The 16,219-nt window shown below is 41.7% G+C and overlaps 1 protein-coding gene across 1 annotated transcript in view; it reads left to right on the top strand.

The window, feature by feature from the left end:
* The window catches only part of SLC35F1 (solute carrier family 35, member F1), a 167,707-nt gene that overhangs the window by 126,528 nt on the left and 24,960 nt on the right, over positions 1-16,219 (top strand). The window contains exon 6 of the mRNA XM_010861806.1: positions 3,397-3,551. Coding sequence (XP_010860108.1) covers positions 3,397-3,551 — 155 coding nt within the window. The remainder of the gene's footprint in view (positions 1-3,396; positions 3,552-16,219) is intronic.

The following is a 16,219-nucleotide window of genomic DNA, read 5'->3' as shown; positions in this document are numbered from 1 at the left end:
TAAGTTTAGGATGTTTAAGTGTCTAAGCTTGGAGAATCTCAGGGTAGCCTGATGAGCAGAATGAACTCTGCTGTGTGTGTGTGTTCCTCCACTCCTTGGCTCATGAGTTTGCTTGTAAAGTCACACTCTTCTCTCTGAGCTACCAATTATAAATCCACTCCCTACCAGACAAATCTTTTTGGATGATGCACAAGCATCTCTAACTTAACATGTCCAAAATGGAGCTTTTTATTTCCCCTGAAAACCTGGTCCTCCTGCTCAGTTCTCTGTGACATAGTAAACGGAGTCAAAATTCAGTGTCAGTTTCTAGTTAGCCAGAATCCACATGAACCCACTGTAGTCACTTCGTAAAGAATCTGCCTACAATGCAGGAGACCCAGGCTCAATTCCCAGGTCGAGAAGATCCCCTGGAGAAGGAAATGGCAGCTCACTCCAGTTATTCTTGCCTGGAGAATCCCATGGACAGAGGAGCCTGTCAGGCTACAGTTCATGGGGTCGCAAGAGTCGGACACAGCTTAGCGACCAAACCACCACCACATGAACCCATGGTATCTTTGATGCTGTCCTTTTCCTCACTACATACATCCAGTCTGGACCACCAGGAAAATCTTGGGAGAACACAAACAGTTCTGAACAACTACTCTGAAAGGTTCTAAAATCGAGTAGAAAGATTTTAGGCTACCCCAGTGGCTCAGCAGTGAAGAGTCTGCCTGCAAGACTATGCAATGCAATGCAGAAGACGTGGGTTCAATCTCTGAGTCGGGAAGATCCCTTGGAGGAGGAAACGGCAACCCACGCCAGAATTCTTGCTGGGAAATCCCATGGATAGAGGAGCCTGGCAGGCTGTGGGGTCACAAAACAGTCAGACACAACTTAGCAACTAAAGAGCAACAACAACATATCCAGTCTACCAGCAGGGCACGTGGAACCTTCATAAACCAGCCACTTTTCCTTCATCTCCACCGCCACTCCGAGCAAAAACCACCAGCATCTCTTGCCTGGACTGAGACCCTGTACTCCTCGCTGGTTTCCTCTGAGCTTCTCTCCTTCAGTCCCTTCTCCATGCATATCTAACTCCATCTTTTAGAAAGGTAGATCAGACTACAAGTTAGCTTCTGCTACAAATTCCTCAATGGCTTCCCATTACAACTAGAATAAGATGTCAACTTCCTTCCAAGACCTACAAGGCCCCACATAATCCACCCCCTGCCTAATTTTCCAGTCTCCTCTCTTATCACTGCCTCAGTCTGTTCATCCTGCTCAGATATTCTGGCCTCTTGCAGCTCCTGTAAACCATTAGGGTCTTTTCATTTGTAGGTCTCCCTGCATAAATTATTTTTCCCCTGGCCATCTCCCTCTAGTCCTTCAGGATTTAAAGTCAATGCTGCTTCCACCTTTCCAAAAGCAATACCCCTGTAATTCCCCATAAGCAACCCTTTTCTTGCTTCATAGCACTGATATCAGTTCTAAGTTACTTGTCTCTCCTTTTTCCCATTGCATGCTATCTCAAAACAGAGTTCCTAGAACACAGTAGGTATGCAGTGAATACATGGTTGAATAATTGAATATGCAACATCAGATCTCACATGTGAGAGTTCACAGTGTATCAACACAGGTCAGGTGATGGGAGGGTAGGATTGTTGAACTTCCTAACCCAGTCATGTATAATCTAAATTTTAAAAAGTGGTGGCGGGGGGTGGGGGTGTGCTGGTTCCTGGACTACATTTTAATGAAGTTTGATTACTTTTAGTAGATTAATTTAAGGGTATATCTTATCCCTAGTCTAGTCTGTTCATCTCAGATTCCTTAAAGGAATACTGAATTAATTTTTATGTCTTTTCATGTATTAATCATAGGTTATTTAATATTGCCCTTTTAGTAACTTGTTTAAAAGGAAAATGAATTATAAATAGCATGAAACCCAAGTACAGGAAAACTGACCAATTTTAGGGAATTAAAACTTCAGACAGAGAGTCAAAAGCCATCTGACATGACTGTGACAGAATTTCCACAAGAGGACTTCTATAATTTACTGAACAATTAATAGAAAAGTGATTATTCTAGTTTCCTCTTAGGGTATTTCCACCACACTAGAGGGGGCTGTTGTACTGAGTTTGCTTACTTGATATTTTTATATGGATGTGACATGGCTATCCTTAAACTTAATATCAGAAACATGTAGAATAATAATTCGTGACCTTAAATACTTTCCATATGGGAAAACCAAATTTCTCTTTGGAGGGATCCCTGTTCTTCATGGTCAAAGGGACTGGGTGTCCAGTACCTGCCAAATCTTCCAAAATTCACAGGATTCAAAGAAAGTGATCTGCCTACAGCCTAAACCAGACATGTCATCAAGGTTCCCTTGGATAGGTTGGATCTTTTATTTAATATTATGTAAAAATGCCCAAAGATCCACTGAGTTTTAATACTTGTGCTTATTCTATGCCTTATTCTTTTAAGGTAGAGAAATGAGAATAATTTTTCTGCATTTGTGTTGTATCAACATTGAGGAAATGATGAGCCAAACCCTAGATTTAGCCATAATCTTCTGTTTTGGACTGAACAAAATTATGTACTTATGGGGTTAGTATTAACAATTGTGTATTGAGTTATAATTAGAGTGAGAGAATTTCAGAGTTTGAAGGACTAATCATGTAGCAAAAGGGCATTTTTTTTAATCTTTCTGTTTTGCAAAACTTAATTATTTGATGGCCTGCAAAGCATTTACCTATTTATAGGAGAGCAGAGCCTACGTGTGAGAGCCCACGTATGCTAGGAAAAGTGATGGTGGAATAGGACTCTGGTTTCAGGAGCAGTGCTAAGCAGGATTCAGAAATCTGGAAGAAACTGACAGCTCATGTGAAGTGATCTATCCAAGATCACACAGTTAGGACTTTAGTTCAGTACTGTGACTTAGTCCACATCTCTTTGACATGTAAGTGCTTTCATTTTAAGGATTATGCAGTTATTCATTGCTGTGAGTAATGCATGGTACCAAGTAGTTTTGTTCCTATGTTGCAAATAAAAAAGAAGTGAAAAAGTTTTAAAAGACATGGGTACAAGGAAGTAATTACAGCACAACCAGAAATAGAATTTAGAAGCCTCGACCCTATTTCTGATTGTAGCTGCTGTCCCTCACAGCAGAGGTGAAACATCAGATGTGTGTGAGAAGCATATAGATCTTGTTCCACATGCAGGTTTTCACTTCTTATTTTATGTTTTAGCTATGTATTACCCAATAAAAAACATCGGTTGACAGAGTGAAAGAAAAACTCCTGTGTGAGAGTGAAATGGACATGGGGGTGGGGTACTCTTCCTCTCCCTTCACCCACTGTGGCTCCACCGAGGCCCCGGAGGAGGCTGTGATGTCACCTGTTTTTCCTCTCCCTCCAGGACTGCTCTACGTCGGCTTTAGTGCCTGCATGTTTGGTCTCTACAGCTTCATGCCCGTGGTCATAAAGAAAACCAGCGCCACGTCGGTCAACCTCTCGTTGCTCACCGCAGATCTGTACAGCTTGTTCTGCGGGTTGTTTCTCTTCCATTACAAGGTAAGTTGAGTCAGTGCTCCTGTCTGAAGATGATACTCTGTAGGAAAGAACACGTATAGGTAGGAACGCTCTGCAGTGGAATTGCCCTAATTATGCAATTTTGCATCAAGGACTGCACTTCTGTGTGCTGACCCCCATGACCTGGCTGTTTACATTCCGAGTGTCTTAGATGGAAAAGAAGCTGCTTGCAATGCAGGAGACCTGAGTTCCACCCCTGGGTTGGGAAGATCCCCTGAAGAAGGAAATGACAACCCACTCCAATATTCTTTAGAGAATTCCACGGACAGAGGAACCTATTGGGCTAGTCTATGGGGTTGCAAAAAGTTGGACACAACTGAGCAACTTTCACTCACATAAGACAGAGGCAACATTTTGTTATGAGAGTCTAGTAACTGTGACATTTGATAATGAAAGATAAGAAATAGCCATAGAAGGAAGGGCTTGCAAATAATGGGGGACAGTTTTTCTGACATCATTCACCCCAGAAGCTTACTCCTTTTCCAACCTAAAGCTTGGAAGACATCCAGTTCCCAAACTATAACTGCCAAATGGATTCTGCCAAAGGCACCTGAGGAGTGTATTCTCTTTGGAGAAAAGACACAGTTCCTGCAGTTTCTATTTTGCATATATTTTCATAGTAAATATGAATGGGAAATGCTAATGCATTCAAAATAATTTCTTTATTAAAAGACCAGGGTTTCAGTAAAGGAATGCAAAGAGATACTATGAAGCCGTTGCAGTTAATATATCAGCCCTAAAGGAAAGAAGAAATCATTTAGTCCAAAGATAGCAGTCTCTTCAAGTGTAAGACTCTACCCATATCCTCAACCAAGACAAGCATGACTGACTGGTTATGGTCTCCCAAGCTAGGCTATCGGATACTGTCTTTTAAATGCTGTACTAACTGACTCATTAACAACTGACTAGAATTGGTATATGAGAAGGGACCCACTTGCCATTCCTTAACTAGTCTGATAACTAGTCAGTGGGGATTATGACAAGTGTGAAAAAGGACAAGTATGGGAGATCCAAAGGCTTCCCAGGTGGCGCTAGTTTTAAAGAACCTGCCTGCCAGTGCAAGAGACGTCAGAAACTTGGGTTCGATCCCTGGGTTGGGAAGATCCCCTGGGGAAGAAAATGGCAACCCATTCCATTATTCTTACCTGAAGAATCCCATGGACAGAGGAGCCTGGTGGGCTGCAGTCCATCGGGTCGCAAAGAGTAGGACACGGCTGAAGTGACTTAGCAAGCACGCATGGGACATCCAGCACATAAGACCAGACTAGGACAGGCAAGGAAAGAAGAGGCAGAAGGAAAGAGGCATTGCTATGGCCACTTCTACCCAAGTGCCTCATCAGTGGCATTATAGCCAATACCATCTTCTCACAGGTTTGGCCAGTGGAGGGGGCATCTTAGTTGGCGGGGCATCTTCAATTAGGTCACACTGGGTTGAGAGGTTCCCAGAGAAGTGCTGAGCTGGAGCGAGTATATACTGGAGAGGTCCGGAGGCAAAGCCCCAGAAGCAAATCATCAGAAATATCACCATGCTAAGCCAGTACTTTGGCCACCTCATGCAAAGAGTTGAATCATTGGGAAAGACCCTGATGCTGGGAGGGATTGGGGGCAGGGGGAGAAGGGGACGCCAGAGGATGAGATGGCAGGATGGCATCACCAACTCGATGGACATGAGTTTGAGTGGACCCTGGGAGTTGGTGATGGACAGGGAGGCCTGGCGTGCTTCGATTCATGGGGTCGCAAAGAGTCAGACGTGACTGAGCGACTGGACTGAACTGAACTGAAGCCAAATCATAGCCAAGAAACAGACCAGGAAGAGCAGACACAGGTGGAAAGGAGGTCACCAACAAGATTGGCAGCTGGGAGGACCAGAAGCAGATCTGGAAGAGGAGAGGTGGAGAAAGCGCCGTGGCAGCAGATAGCGATAAAATGCTGAGTCGCTGCTTTACATGGAACCTTCTGCCCAGCCTTGAGGTAACAGTGGCAGCTTCAGGAAAGTGTATATTGTTGGATAGCATTGATACATTGTTAGTAATTCGTTTTCTCTGCATGGTGCAATCTCTAAGTCCTGAGTGCACCCTGGTCCACATAAGGGTGAAGGGCAAAATCACAGCATGTTCCTCCCACTGCTCCCCACCACAGTGCTGGGAGGACCCCTTTCCCTCAGAATCACCTCCAAGCAACCCCCAAGCCAGGGTCTCACCAGCACAGCGCAGTGGCTGCCGTTTTTCTTCTCTCCTCTACAGCTAAGCATCCACATCTACTCCATTCCTCAGCGTGAGTTCCAATCTCAGCACTGCTTCCTGTAATCCTCTTTATAAACTCTTGAACTAGAAGAATCCCTTTCATCGTCCTTAAAGGAAGATGACCGAAGCATGTCGTTTGTATGCAGGACTGCGGTCAGCTCTTGGGCAGTCCAGATCCAGCTCAGCTCTCAGCATCCCTCATGGCAGTGCTCAGAAAGTCTGCTTTCACCAGGGGAAACTGCTAAAAATGCAGATTCCTGGTCCATAGCCCCGGGGCCACAGAATCAGCATCTGGCAATCTTCTGGGGGAGTCTTCTGCCAGTGAGGCTGATGTTCTCTGAATGTGAGAACTAATACCTAAGAGGGGTGCCTGGATAGTGTTAGTGCCTATTTGAGTCCGTCACTCCTCACACCTCACTTCGTTTGCTTAGACTTGGGGCTGTCTACATAAACAAACATCAGGAACTGAGCAGGCTGATGAACCAGGTAAATTCTAATTCTTCAAAGTCCATCTTCTCCACTTAGCATTTATGTTACTGCTAACTTAGGAGAAGTAACTCAGGGGAAGAAGAAGTCATGTAGTACCTCTCATCATGCCATCAGAAGGGAACCTGTATTATCTGAAAATGATACTCCTGGATTCACCAATTTGGAGGAGTCATAGAACTTTTTTAATTCTTAAAATAATGCTTTGCACTATACACATGTATTTGGTTACAGTTTAACAGATAAATTCCCTTAAGGCAAAGTTGGTTCAACACAATAGGTGTTTTCTCTTAAAATTCATTCCTATTTTTTTTTTAAAAATCAGACTTTCAAGACAAAGTTATAGATTCGTAATTTTGAATCTACAAGTTTTAAGAAATAATACGAGAGTTCTCATTTACCCTTTATCTAGTTTCGCTCATTGGTGACATCTTGCAAAACTGTGATACAGTATCAGGATATTAACACTGACCCAGTTAACAAACAGAACATTTCCATCCCCACCAAGTGTCCTTATTGCCTTTTTATAACCATACCTACTTAGTGCTGACTCATCTCATTAACACCTTGAAACCACTAATTTATTCTCCATTTCTCTAAATTTGTCACTTCAAGAATGGCATGTAAATGGAATAATACAGTATGTAACCTTTGGGGATCGACTGTTTTCGCAGCATAATTTTTCAGCATAATCATCTGAAGATTCATCCAGATAACTATATCAGTAGCTCACTCTATTTTATTGCTAAGTACTATTCCATGGCACGGTTATATCAAAATTTATTTAACCACCGACTCAATGAAAGACTCTGGGTTTTTTCTGTTTGAGGCTATTACATGTACAACTTCTTGTGTGAACAAAGTTTTCATTTCTCTGAAATAAACACCCAAGAGTACAATTATTGGGCTTATGGTTCTCCCACTCTGTGGTTGTCTTTTCATTTTCTTGTTAGTGTCCTTGGAAGCACAAAAGTTTTTAATATTGATGAGTTCCAATTTATCTATCTGTTATACTTTTAAGGGGCTTCCCACATGGTGCTAGTGGTAAAGAACCCACCTGCCAATGCAGAAGACTTAAAAGAGGCATGTTTGACCCCTGGGTTGGGAAGATCTCCTGGAGGAGGGCATAGCAGCCCACTCCAGTATTCTTGCCTGGAGAATCCCATGGACAGAGGAGCCTGTTGGGTTACAGTCCATAGGGTCTCAAAGAGTCAGACACAACTGAAGCATCTAAGCACACACACACACACATACACATACTTTTAAAACCATGAAAGGAACCAATTCAAGCCCACCATGTCTTCCCAGGTGGTTTCGGATACCACTCTTCTCCAGGGTTTATTAATGACTGCCAGTTGCCTCACAGTGTCTGCCCTAACAAGATGGTTAAAAGTCACAGACTAAGGAAGAGAAGATTCATTTCAGGTCAGGGTGTCTTTATTTAGAGTGTAGTGTTGCTGCTGCTGCTGCTGCTGTTAAGTCGCTTCAGTCGTGTCCGACTATGTGTGACCCCATAGACGACAGCCCACCAGGCTCCCCTGTCCCTGGGATTCTCCAGGCAAGAACACTGGAGTGGGTTGCCATTTCCTTCTCCAATGCATGAAAGTGAAAAGTGAAACGGAAGTCGCTCAGTCGTGTCCGACTCTTAGCAACCCCATGGACTGCAGCCCACCAGGCTCCTCCGTCCATGGGATTTTCCAGGCAAGAGTAATGGAGTGGGGTGCCATTGCCTTCTCCGAGTGTAGTATTGAAGCCCCTCAACCTTGATTACACATTGGAATCACCTGGAGAGTTTTTAAAATACCGATGCTTGGATCCCACTCACTGATTCTATATTTTGGCAGTTGGCAGTGCAGCCAGGGCATTAGATTTTTTAAGAACCCCCCCCAATTGAGATGGTTGGATGACATCACCAAATCCATGGACATGAGTTTGAGCGAATTCTGGGAGATAGTGAAGGACAGGAAAGCCTGGCGGTCACAAGGAGTTAGACATGACTCAGTGACTGAACAACAATTGATCTTGGTGTGTGACCAGAATTGAGAGTCACTTGTTCAGAACTACTGCATGTGGCTGCAAGCAAGTGGCACCAGGACCAGAGGGTGAAGGTTATAAGATTATAGTGAAACAGAAAAAGACTTTGTTAACAGTTAGTCATCTGAAAGTGGAATAAACTGTCTTGGGAGTTCCCCTCACTGGAGGAAGTGGGACAAGAATGTGAGATGGGTGTGAGGGGGGTTCAGGATGGGGAACACATGTACACCCATGGCTGATTCATGTCATTGTATGGCAAAAACCACCACAATATTGTAAAGTAATTAGCCTCCAATTTAAAAAAAAAAAAAGAATGTGAGATGGTTGCTGTGGAGGGGACTCACTCTTCAGTTCTGACGATTAACCCATGACCTCTGGGGTCTCATTTAGTTTTACTACAGTCTGCAGTTAGAGTTTCTTCTTTCAGCTCATCATGATGTCTTTGAACAACCTCTGGTCTGGTTATAAATATCTACCAGTTGAGAGAGGATGGCTTTTTGCTCACAGATGTTGCTTAGCCAGGCAGAAATAAATAATTAAATGAAGCTCTCCTGCCCTACATTGATTATTTGCTTTTTTCTTGCTTTCCATCCTTGGAAAAAATCCATTCCCTTCCCCGCCCACCAGTCCACTGTCTGCAGCTTCTCTGCCTCTTGTGCTGACTGGGCAATAAAGCCCCACATCTGAAGGAAGTAAAGGACTTAATTCTGAATTAGGCTGAGAAGGCAAGGGCAACCCACTCCAGTACTCTTGCCTGGAGAAGCCTATGGATGGAGGAGCCTGGTAGGCTGCAGTCCATGGGGTCGCTGAGTCTGACACGACTGAGTGACTTCACTTTCACTTTTCACTTTCATGCATTGGAGAAGGAAATGGCAACCCACTCCAGTGTTCTTGCCTGGAGAATCCCAGGGACAGAGAAGCCTGGTGGGCTGCCGTCTATGGGGTCACACAGAGTCGGACATGACTGAAGCGACTTAGCTGCAGTAGCAGCATGGTATAGAGCTCTTTCAGACTCTAATTTTATGAGACTTTTGAGAAGTGGTCATGTTTCTCTTCTTTATTACACCAACAGTGTGGGATCCAGAACACTAAATCCATAGCAATTCTTGTAAATTACAGGAGATGAGCTCTGCTGGACCTCAGAGATTCCCTAAAACCAAACCTAGGAAGAGATTCACATGAGAAGTTTTCAAGTTGATGGTGTCATAGCTTTTCAAGGTCAAAGCTTGACCAGTTATGAACTCTATCCCCTTATTTACTGAACACAAAAACACTTTTGAAATTGAAGGAGTATCCCTATGATGGCTGTAACAAATTAGCATGTACTTAGTAGCTAAAAACAACACAGATTTATTACCTTAGAGTACTAGAGGTCAGAGACTTCTCTGGTGGATCAAACAGTAAAGAATCTTTCTGCAGTGCAGGAGACCTGCATTTGATCCCTAGATCGGGAAGATACCCTGGAGAAGGGAATGGCAACCTACTCCAGTATTCTTGCCTGGAGAATTCTATGGACAGAGGAGCCTGGCAGGTTACAGTCCATGTGGTCACAAAGAGCCGGACATGGCTGAGCAACTAACACTTTCACTTGAATGAAGGTCAGAAGTCTTACTGGGTTGAAATCAAGAGTTAGCAGAGCTGTGTGGTTTCTGGAGACTGTAGGGGAGAATCTGTTTCCTTGTCCTTTCCAGCTTCTGGAGATTACCTGCATTCCTTGGCTCGTGGCCCCTTCCTCCATCTTCAAATCCAGCACTGTAGCATCTTCAGATCTGACTCTGCCATTCCTGTGTCTCTTAAAAGGGCTCACATGATTATATGGGACCCACCCAGATAATCCAGAATATGTCACCATCTCAAAATGCTTCATTGCATATGCAAAGCCCCTTTTACCACATAAGGTAATATATTCACAGCTTTCAGGGATTAGGATATGAACATTTTGGGGAGTCCATTATTCTGCCTGCCACAGGAGGCCCATTAATAACTTCCCCCAAGACAAATAAGGGTACATTGGCTTCAAGCCGGATCGCCTGGGACATGTGAGTGTGCTCTTCAGAAGCCGATTCTGAGCAGTGAAGCCACCCTCTGCCTATCTATACACACTGTGCCTTGCTGAATTTCCCAGCTGCTTTTTAAAGTAGTTATGTTGCCTGATGCTATGTGACTTTAAGAAAGAAAACACTACATCAGGTGGTGAGAAAATGAATGGGGTGGGAAGATTACTTCAGTGTCTGCTGTGTCGAGCATGAATTCAGCAGTCTGGTGTGGCAAAATGAGCTTGGGCTGCAAAGCCAAAGGAGCCTAGACTTAACTAGTGCTTTCTCTTTATTATTTAAGTGTTTTGATCTAGTTATTTATTCTCTCCAAACTTCAAGGTGATTAGACTTTCCTTAGGGAGCCTTTGAAGGCATTACATAATTTTTGAATGGTGACCGGTGATGATGTATTTCTCTGAGTGAAAGTATAGTTCAGGATTACTAATCTCTCTCTCATTCCATTTTTAGGATGTTGCTCTTAAACAGTCAGATTTTATAACTGGATATGTAGCTTTAAGCAATTTTGTTTGAGATTGCTCTTATTCCTTATCTGAAAAGGCAGAACTCGGTCTCAGGCATAAAATTTTTTAAAATATTATATCAGTCATTTTCAACTGACTTCCTTGATTCCTTCATTACAGTAGAATTTTTAGATGATGCCCATACATTAAAATAATTCAAATATTAAAATAAAATATCAATCATTCTTTCATGATATGCCATTATGTACTGAACATTCTTCAGGAAAAAAAGTAGCCAGCATTGAACATACAGGACATTCCCTTTTGCCTGATATTTAAAATAGAAAATGGCTTACTTCACTTCATTTTGCTATTACCTTATCAAGGCTTAATATTGCCACAGAATTACTGTAATGGTTAAACTTGAGAGTAACTTCATAAGAGGAGATTATTTTTGTAGCTTTATCAAAATAAATAAAAAATTGATAGAGAAAAAAAATGAACACTGTAAAGTCTAAGTCCCCTTTAAAAATACTTCACTTAGTGCATTGGCTTACCTCATTCCCCAAATGGAGCAGCATGAAGCCACAGGTGATTCTAGTGCAAGAGTAATATTTTATCTATATGTTTTAGTCGATTTTAAACCACATTTTAAATACATTTTTAGTCTAAATACATTTTAGACTAAAAACCACATTTTTAGTCTCATTTTTAAACATACTTAGAACTTTATCGGTATGTTTTAGTCTCATTTTTAAACCAGATTAATTTTTTGTAATTGCCATGAGTTATTTTTGACAAATAATCAGAAAAGTTTCTTACATCGTCGACTGACTATTCAAGCAATCCAGATTACATCCTATGAGGACAGGTGTCAAGCTCCCTGATTCAACCCGACCCTGTCTGTCAGCCACTAAAAATTACCCCCCAACATGTGCCAGTTTCTCTTACTGGTTTTGTTGTTGTTGTTATAGGAGACTTGGCGAGAAAAGTTTAATAACTCTGAATGTAGGGCTAATTTAATAATATATTGTTATGCACTAAGTTTAAAAGAACTTCATTCAGCAAATGTTTATGTATTCTATGCCTGCTATGCTCCAAGCACTGTTTCAGCTCTTAAGTCTTTATTTATAAATAAAGGTGACAAGAACACCAAAAAATCACCAGGCGGATTAATACAAAGGATGAGATTCCAAACCACTGAAACTTGAATAGACCAGCAATTTCAAGCATCTTTAACATCTGAGTTTCAGTGCCAGAGTTTGCAGAGATTGCATCAAGAGTGGAATCTTTCATTAGCCATGGATCTGAATCTGCAGCCAAGCAACCCTGTTGATCCTTGGGGACAGTAAGCAATTTCAGTAATGGAACTGCACTTGAAAAGCTGGGGCAGGCAGCGCCAGCCCATTGCAGCCAATAAGCATAAAGCAATACTGCACATCTTATTTAGAAAAATACCCACATACGTGACCAGTTGTATTTCTTTTCATAAAGAAGTCTTTTCATCTTAAAAGGCTGTGAATTTTAAGTTCATTATCCCTGATGCAATCATAAATGGTAGATTTAAAAACCGATGCAGCCCTTATAACTTCGTATTTTTTTAAACTATGATGGGTGAGTAGAGAATTGGAGAAACCAGCATCACTGAGGCCTCAAAGTGTTTCACATGAAATAGCAAAATAGTGAGAGCAATGAATGTTTAGACTTGGTTTCCTCCTGCCTGAAAACTCAGTATACTGTCTCCTGAGGTTTCTATATTGCTGAATTAGAGTAAGTGCTTTCATGGGTGGGAGGGAGTGCTCACCAGGCAGCCATTCGGGAACCCAGATTCCTTCCATCTTGTGGCTCTGCCATCCTCTGGAGCAAGGATCAAAAACTATGAACTGTGAGCCAGCCTCCCATTTTTGTAAATATAAATTTATTGGGCTGTAGCCACGACTGTTTCTTTGTATGTTATTCATGGCTGCTTTTGGCCTATAACAGTAACACTGAGGAGTTGTGACAGGGTCTGTGTGACACAAGCCTAAAATATTTACTGTCTGGCCCCTTAAGAAAAAATCTGTGGGCTCCTGGGCCAGGCTCTTGCAGTCCTCTTCAGGGCTCTCTGTGAGATAGCCTAGAGACTTTATGGGCTACATAACTTCCTCCTCATTCTATTGGCCAGAACTCAGTCATGTGGCCACACTCTCTTGCAAGGGAGGCTGGGAAATGTAGTCAAACTGTTTGGGAAGAAAGTAAAAGTGAGCAAATAGCCAGTCTCTGGCACATTAACAATTTCCATTTACCAGAAATATTGAAAGGATTAGAGAAGTTGGGGATAAATTGTGAGGGAGATCCAAAATTATAACCAGAAGTCAAAATTCCTGCTACGCGAATCTATTCATAAACTCCACATCACAAGCAGATATTTTGAACTCGTCTCATCAGGACAAGCTGTAAGGAAGAACAGAATGAGCTAATAGTGATGCAGAAGTTTCAAATGGAAAGGCTTGTGGTTGGACTGGAGCATAGCCAGGAAAAACCAGCTAGCTGTCTTCCAGGAGAATGTGTGGGGTGTGTTTGTCATCATGGTGCATACCATCGCCCTCTCCTGCATTCTCAGACACCTAATTTTGTCAGCAGACCTGTATGGATCCATCTCTCATGGATGGGTTCACAGAAATCAGAGCATCAACTTTGCTAAAATAAAGAACAAAGATTGGCTCAGACGTTGTCTTGACTAAAGCTGAAACATCACTCTACACATCTTTAGGGGCTACCATAGATGGGAGATTTTTAAAAAAGACTGTACTGAAAGTTTTGAGAGTTTTTATTTACTTTCCTCTGTAAGAGATAATTCATGCTATAATTTCTTTATTTCCTGACTTCTGTTTACTGTTTTTATATTGTAATTATTTTAATAGCTAATTTCTATCAATATAGTCTCTGTGTAGTATTTCCATACTTACTACATGTGCTACACCATCAGCCTCTGAAATGCCAGCTCTTCTTTTCTGAATTCCTTATCTTGGTTAATCTCTTACCTGGCTCAGTTTCATCACTGTTCACATCAGGAAACTGGCATGCACGGTTGTCCAGGCTGCCCACTGTGCAATTTGTCCATTTATGAGGAATATTTTCCAGTAGATGATAGTCAAGTACCTTAAAGAAGGGAGACGATAGTCACTGCAAAAATGCTATTGAAAAATGGGACAAAATTGCAATGAGACACTGATTAGAAGTTGATATTAATAAGTGGCTTATTCTTGGTGTTAATTGACAAACATGTATAGCAAATTAAATGGGTTCTCTGTTGCTGTTTACTTCATTCTTTGTACATAACTAAAACTCTTCACTCTTAACATTGCTAAACACTAACTTAGTCATACATGGAGTTTCTTCCTTATTTAAATATATTTCAGACTATGTTTTTTTTCTGTAATAAATACATTGTAAGCCATTCTGCAGGCCTTCTCATTTAGCAATGTGACTCAGTGTAACTTGACTGTAAATTTTGGCTACTAGTGTCATGTGGTTCCTTCTTGATGTTCCATGGAACCAGGCACTTTTCAGCAGGAGTAGAGCTGTCTCCCATTGCTCTGGAAGTCTCAGCAGTTATGGATTGTATTGGTGTTGTCTTTGTGCACTAACCAGTCCCAACTTTAAATGAAAGTCCCACCTTATGTTAGAACTAAGTACTAAGCTCCCATGACAGGGGCCATGCACATCTCCTTCTCTGCTGCATCCCTGATATCTGGTACAGTGCCTGGCATGGTAGGTATTTGCAATTATTTATTCAATGATAGGCTTACTTCTGGGCTTCCCAAGTGGCACTAGTGGTAAAGAAACTGCCTGCCAATGCAGGACAGGCAAGAGATGTGGGTTGATCCCTGGGTCTGGAAGATCCCTTGGAGAAGGGTTTGGCAACCCACTTCAGTATTCTTAGCTGGAGAATCCCATGGACAGAGGAGCCTGGCAGGCTACAGTCCATAGGGTCACAAAGAATCGGACACGACTGAAGCAACTTATCATGCACATGCACGCAGGCTTACTTCTACAAAAAACGTTACAGGTTAAACTTCAGTTTTCTACACTGAATGTTATTTAGGAATGTTCACATAGGAAGCGAAAAGCTTTTGACTGGACTCTTCAGATCTCAAGTTGATGACAGCAGCTGAAAAGTTAAACATTTAGATCCCACAATAGCGAGACTGTTTTGATTCATTCTTTGAGTTGATGGATTGCCTAGGGAACATGGATATTAGAAACCAGTTCAGTGCCATAATTTGTCATATATTGTCGTGGAAGATGAGAAGCATGGAACTCACATCAAGGGTTGAAAATTTGCTAAGAAATTTATTCTATTTACAGAAAAAATCATATCTAATATTCAGTGTATTACTTCCAAGTCAACCCAAAGTAAAATTGTGAGACGTCATCATCATATACTGTATTTTTGTATCTGTATGTGTATTTGTTGGTGTGTCTACATCCACAGGGGTTCACAAGCAGTTCTATAAAAGAACAGATCTGTAACAGATACTTCAGACTTTGCAGGCCAGACAGTCTTCACAACTACTCAACTCTGCCATGGACATGGCTGTCTTCCAATAAAACTTTATTTACAAAACAAGGCAACTGCCAGACATATTAGTTTACTGACCCTGAAAGAGACTATAAGTGTCCTTGCAAACTTTTCCCTAGTCTTCAGCACCAGGAAATAACCTTTTCCTCTGCCAAGTGCATTGTTAATAAAATGAAAGCTCTACACAAAATGCTACAATTTTTTTTGGACGTCAAGTGTGTGGAGTTGTTTTCAAAGCTAATTGTAATAATCTCTATGCAGTTTTAGAGTAATGGGAATGTCTGCCTCCTCTTTGAGTTCTTGGTGGCATCTAAGGGCGCATCTGTTAGTTCTGTTTTAAGGATATCTGTGGCTTGTGTGAAATACAGTGAGAGGTCTTCAGTTTATTGGTTAATTGTTTTCATTTTATGTAAAGAAATGAGTGGACTGCCAGTGCTAAACAGCACCTCTGAGTTAAGATGAAGAATATTAAAGCCATAGCTTACAGAGAAGGATGAGCAAAAGCATTTGGAGTCAAGGTGCACATTCTAAACTGATTTTCTGCATAGTGTATCCCAGAAGAAACAATATCAGGTAATAACAGTAAGGTTAAAATTAACTTTCCCAGAATCACAAGTCCAGAGAAAAGACACCATTGTGTGTACGCAGAGGTGAACTTGACAATAAAGAAGATCATTTCCAAGTGACAGATCTCTTTACAGCTTAGTGAGTTCTCACCATCTCCCTCAAAACTATATGTTAAGAGAGACATATAGATGAGTATATCAGTTCATGGATGTCAAATTTAGGGGATGCCTCTAGATTTTTATTTTTTAAAACATGTCTA

This window comes from Bison bison, unplaced genomic scaffold (genome assembly GCF_000754665.1).
Source record: "Bison bison bison isolate TAMUID 2011002044 unplaced genomic scaffold, Bison_UMD1.0 scf7180017864473, whole genome shotgun sequence".
Lineage (NCBI taxonomy): Eukaryota > Metazoa > Chordata > Mammalia > Artiodactyla > Bovidae > Bison > Bison bison.
This window is presented reverse-complemented; position numbering and strand designations above follow the sequence as displayed.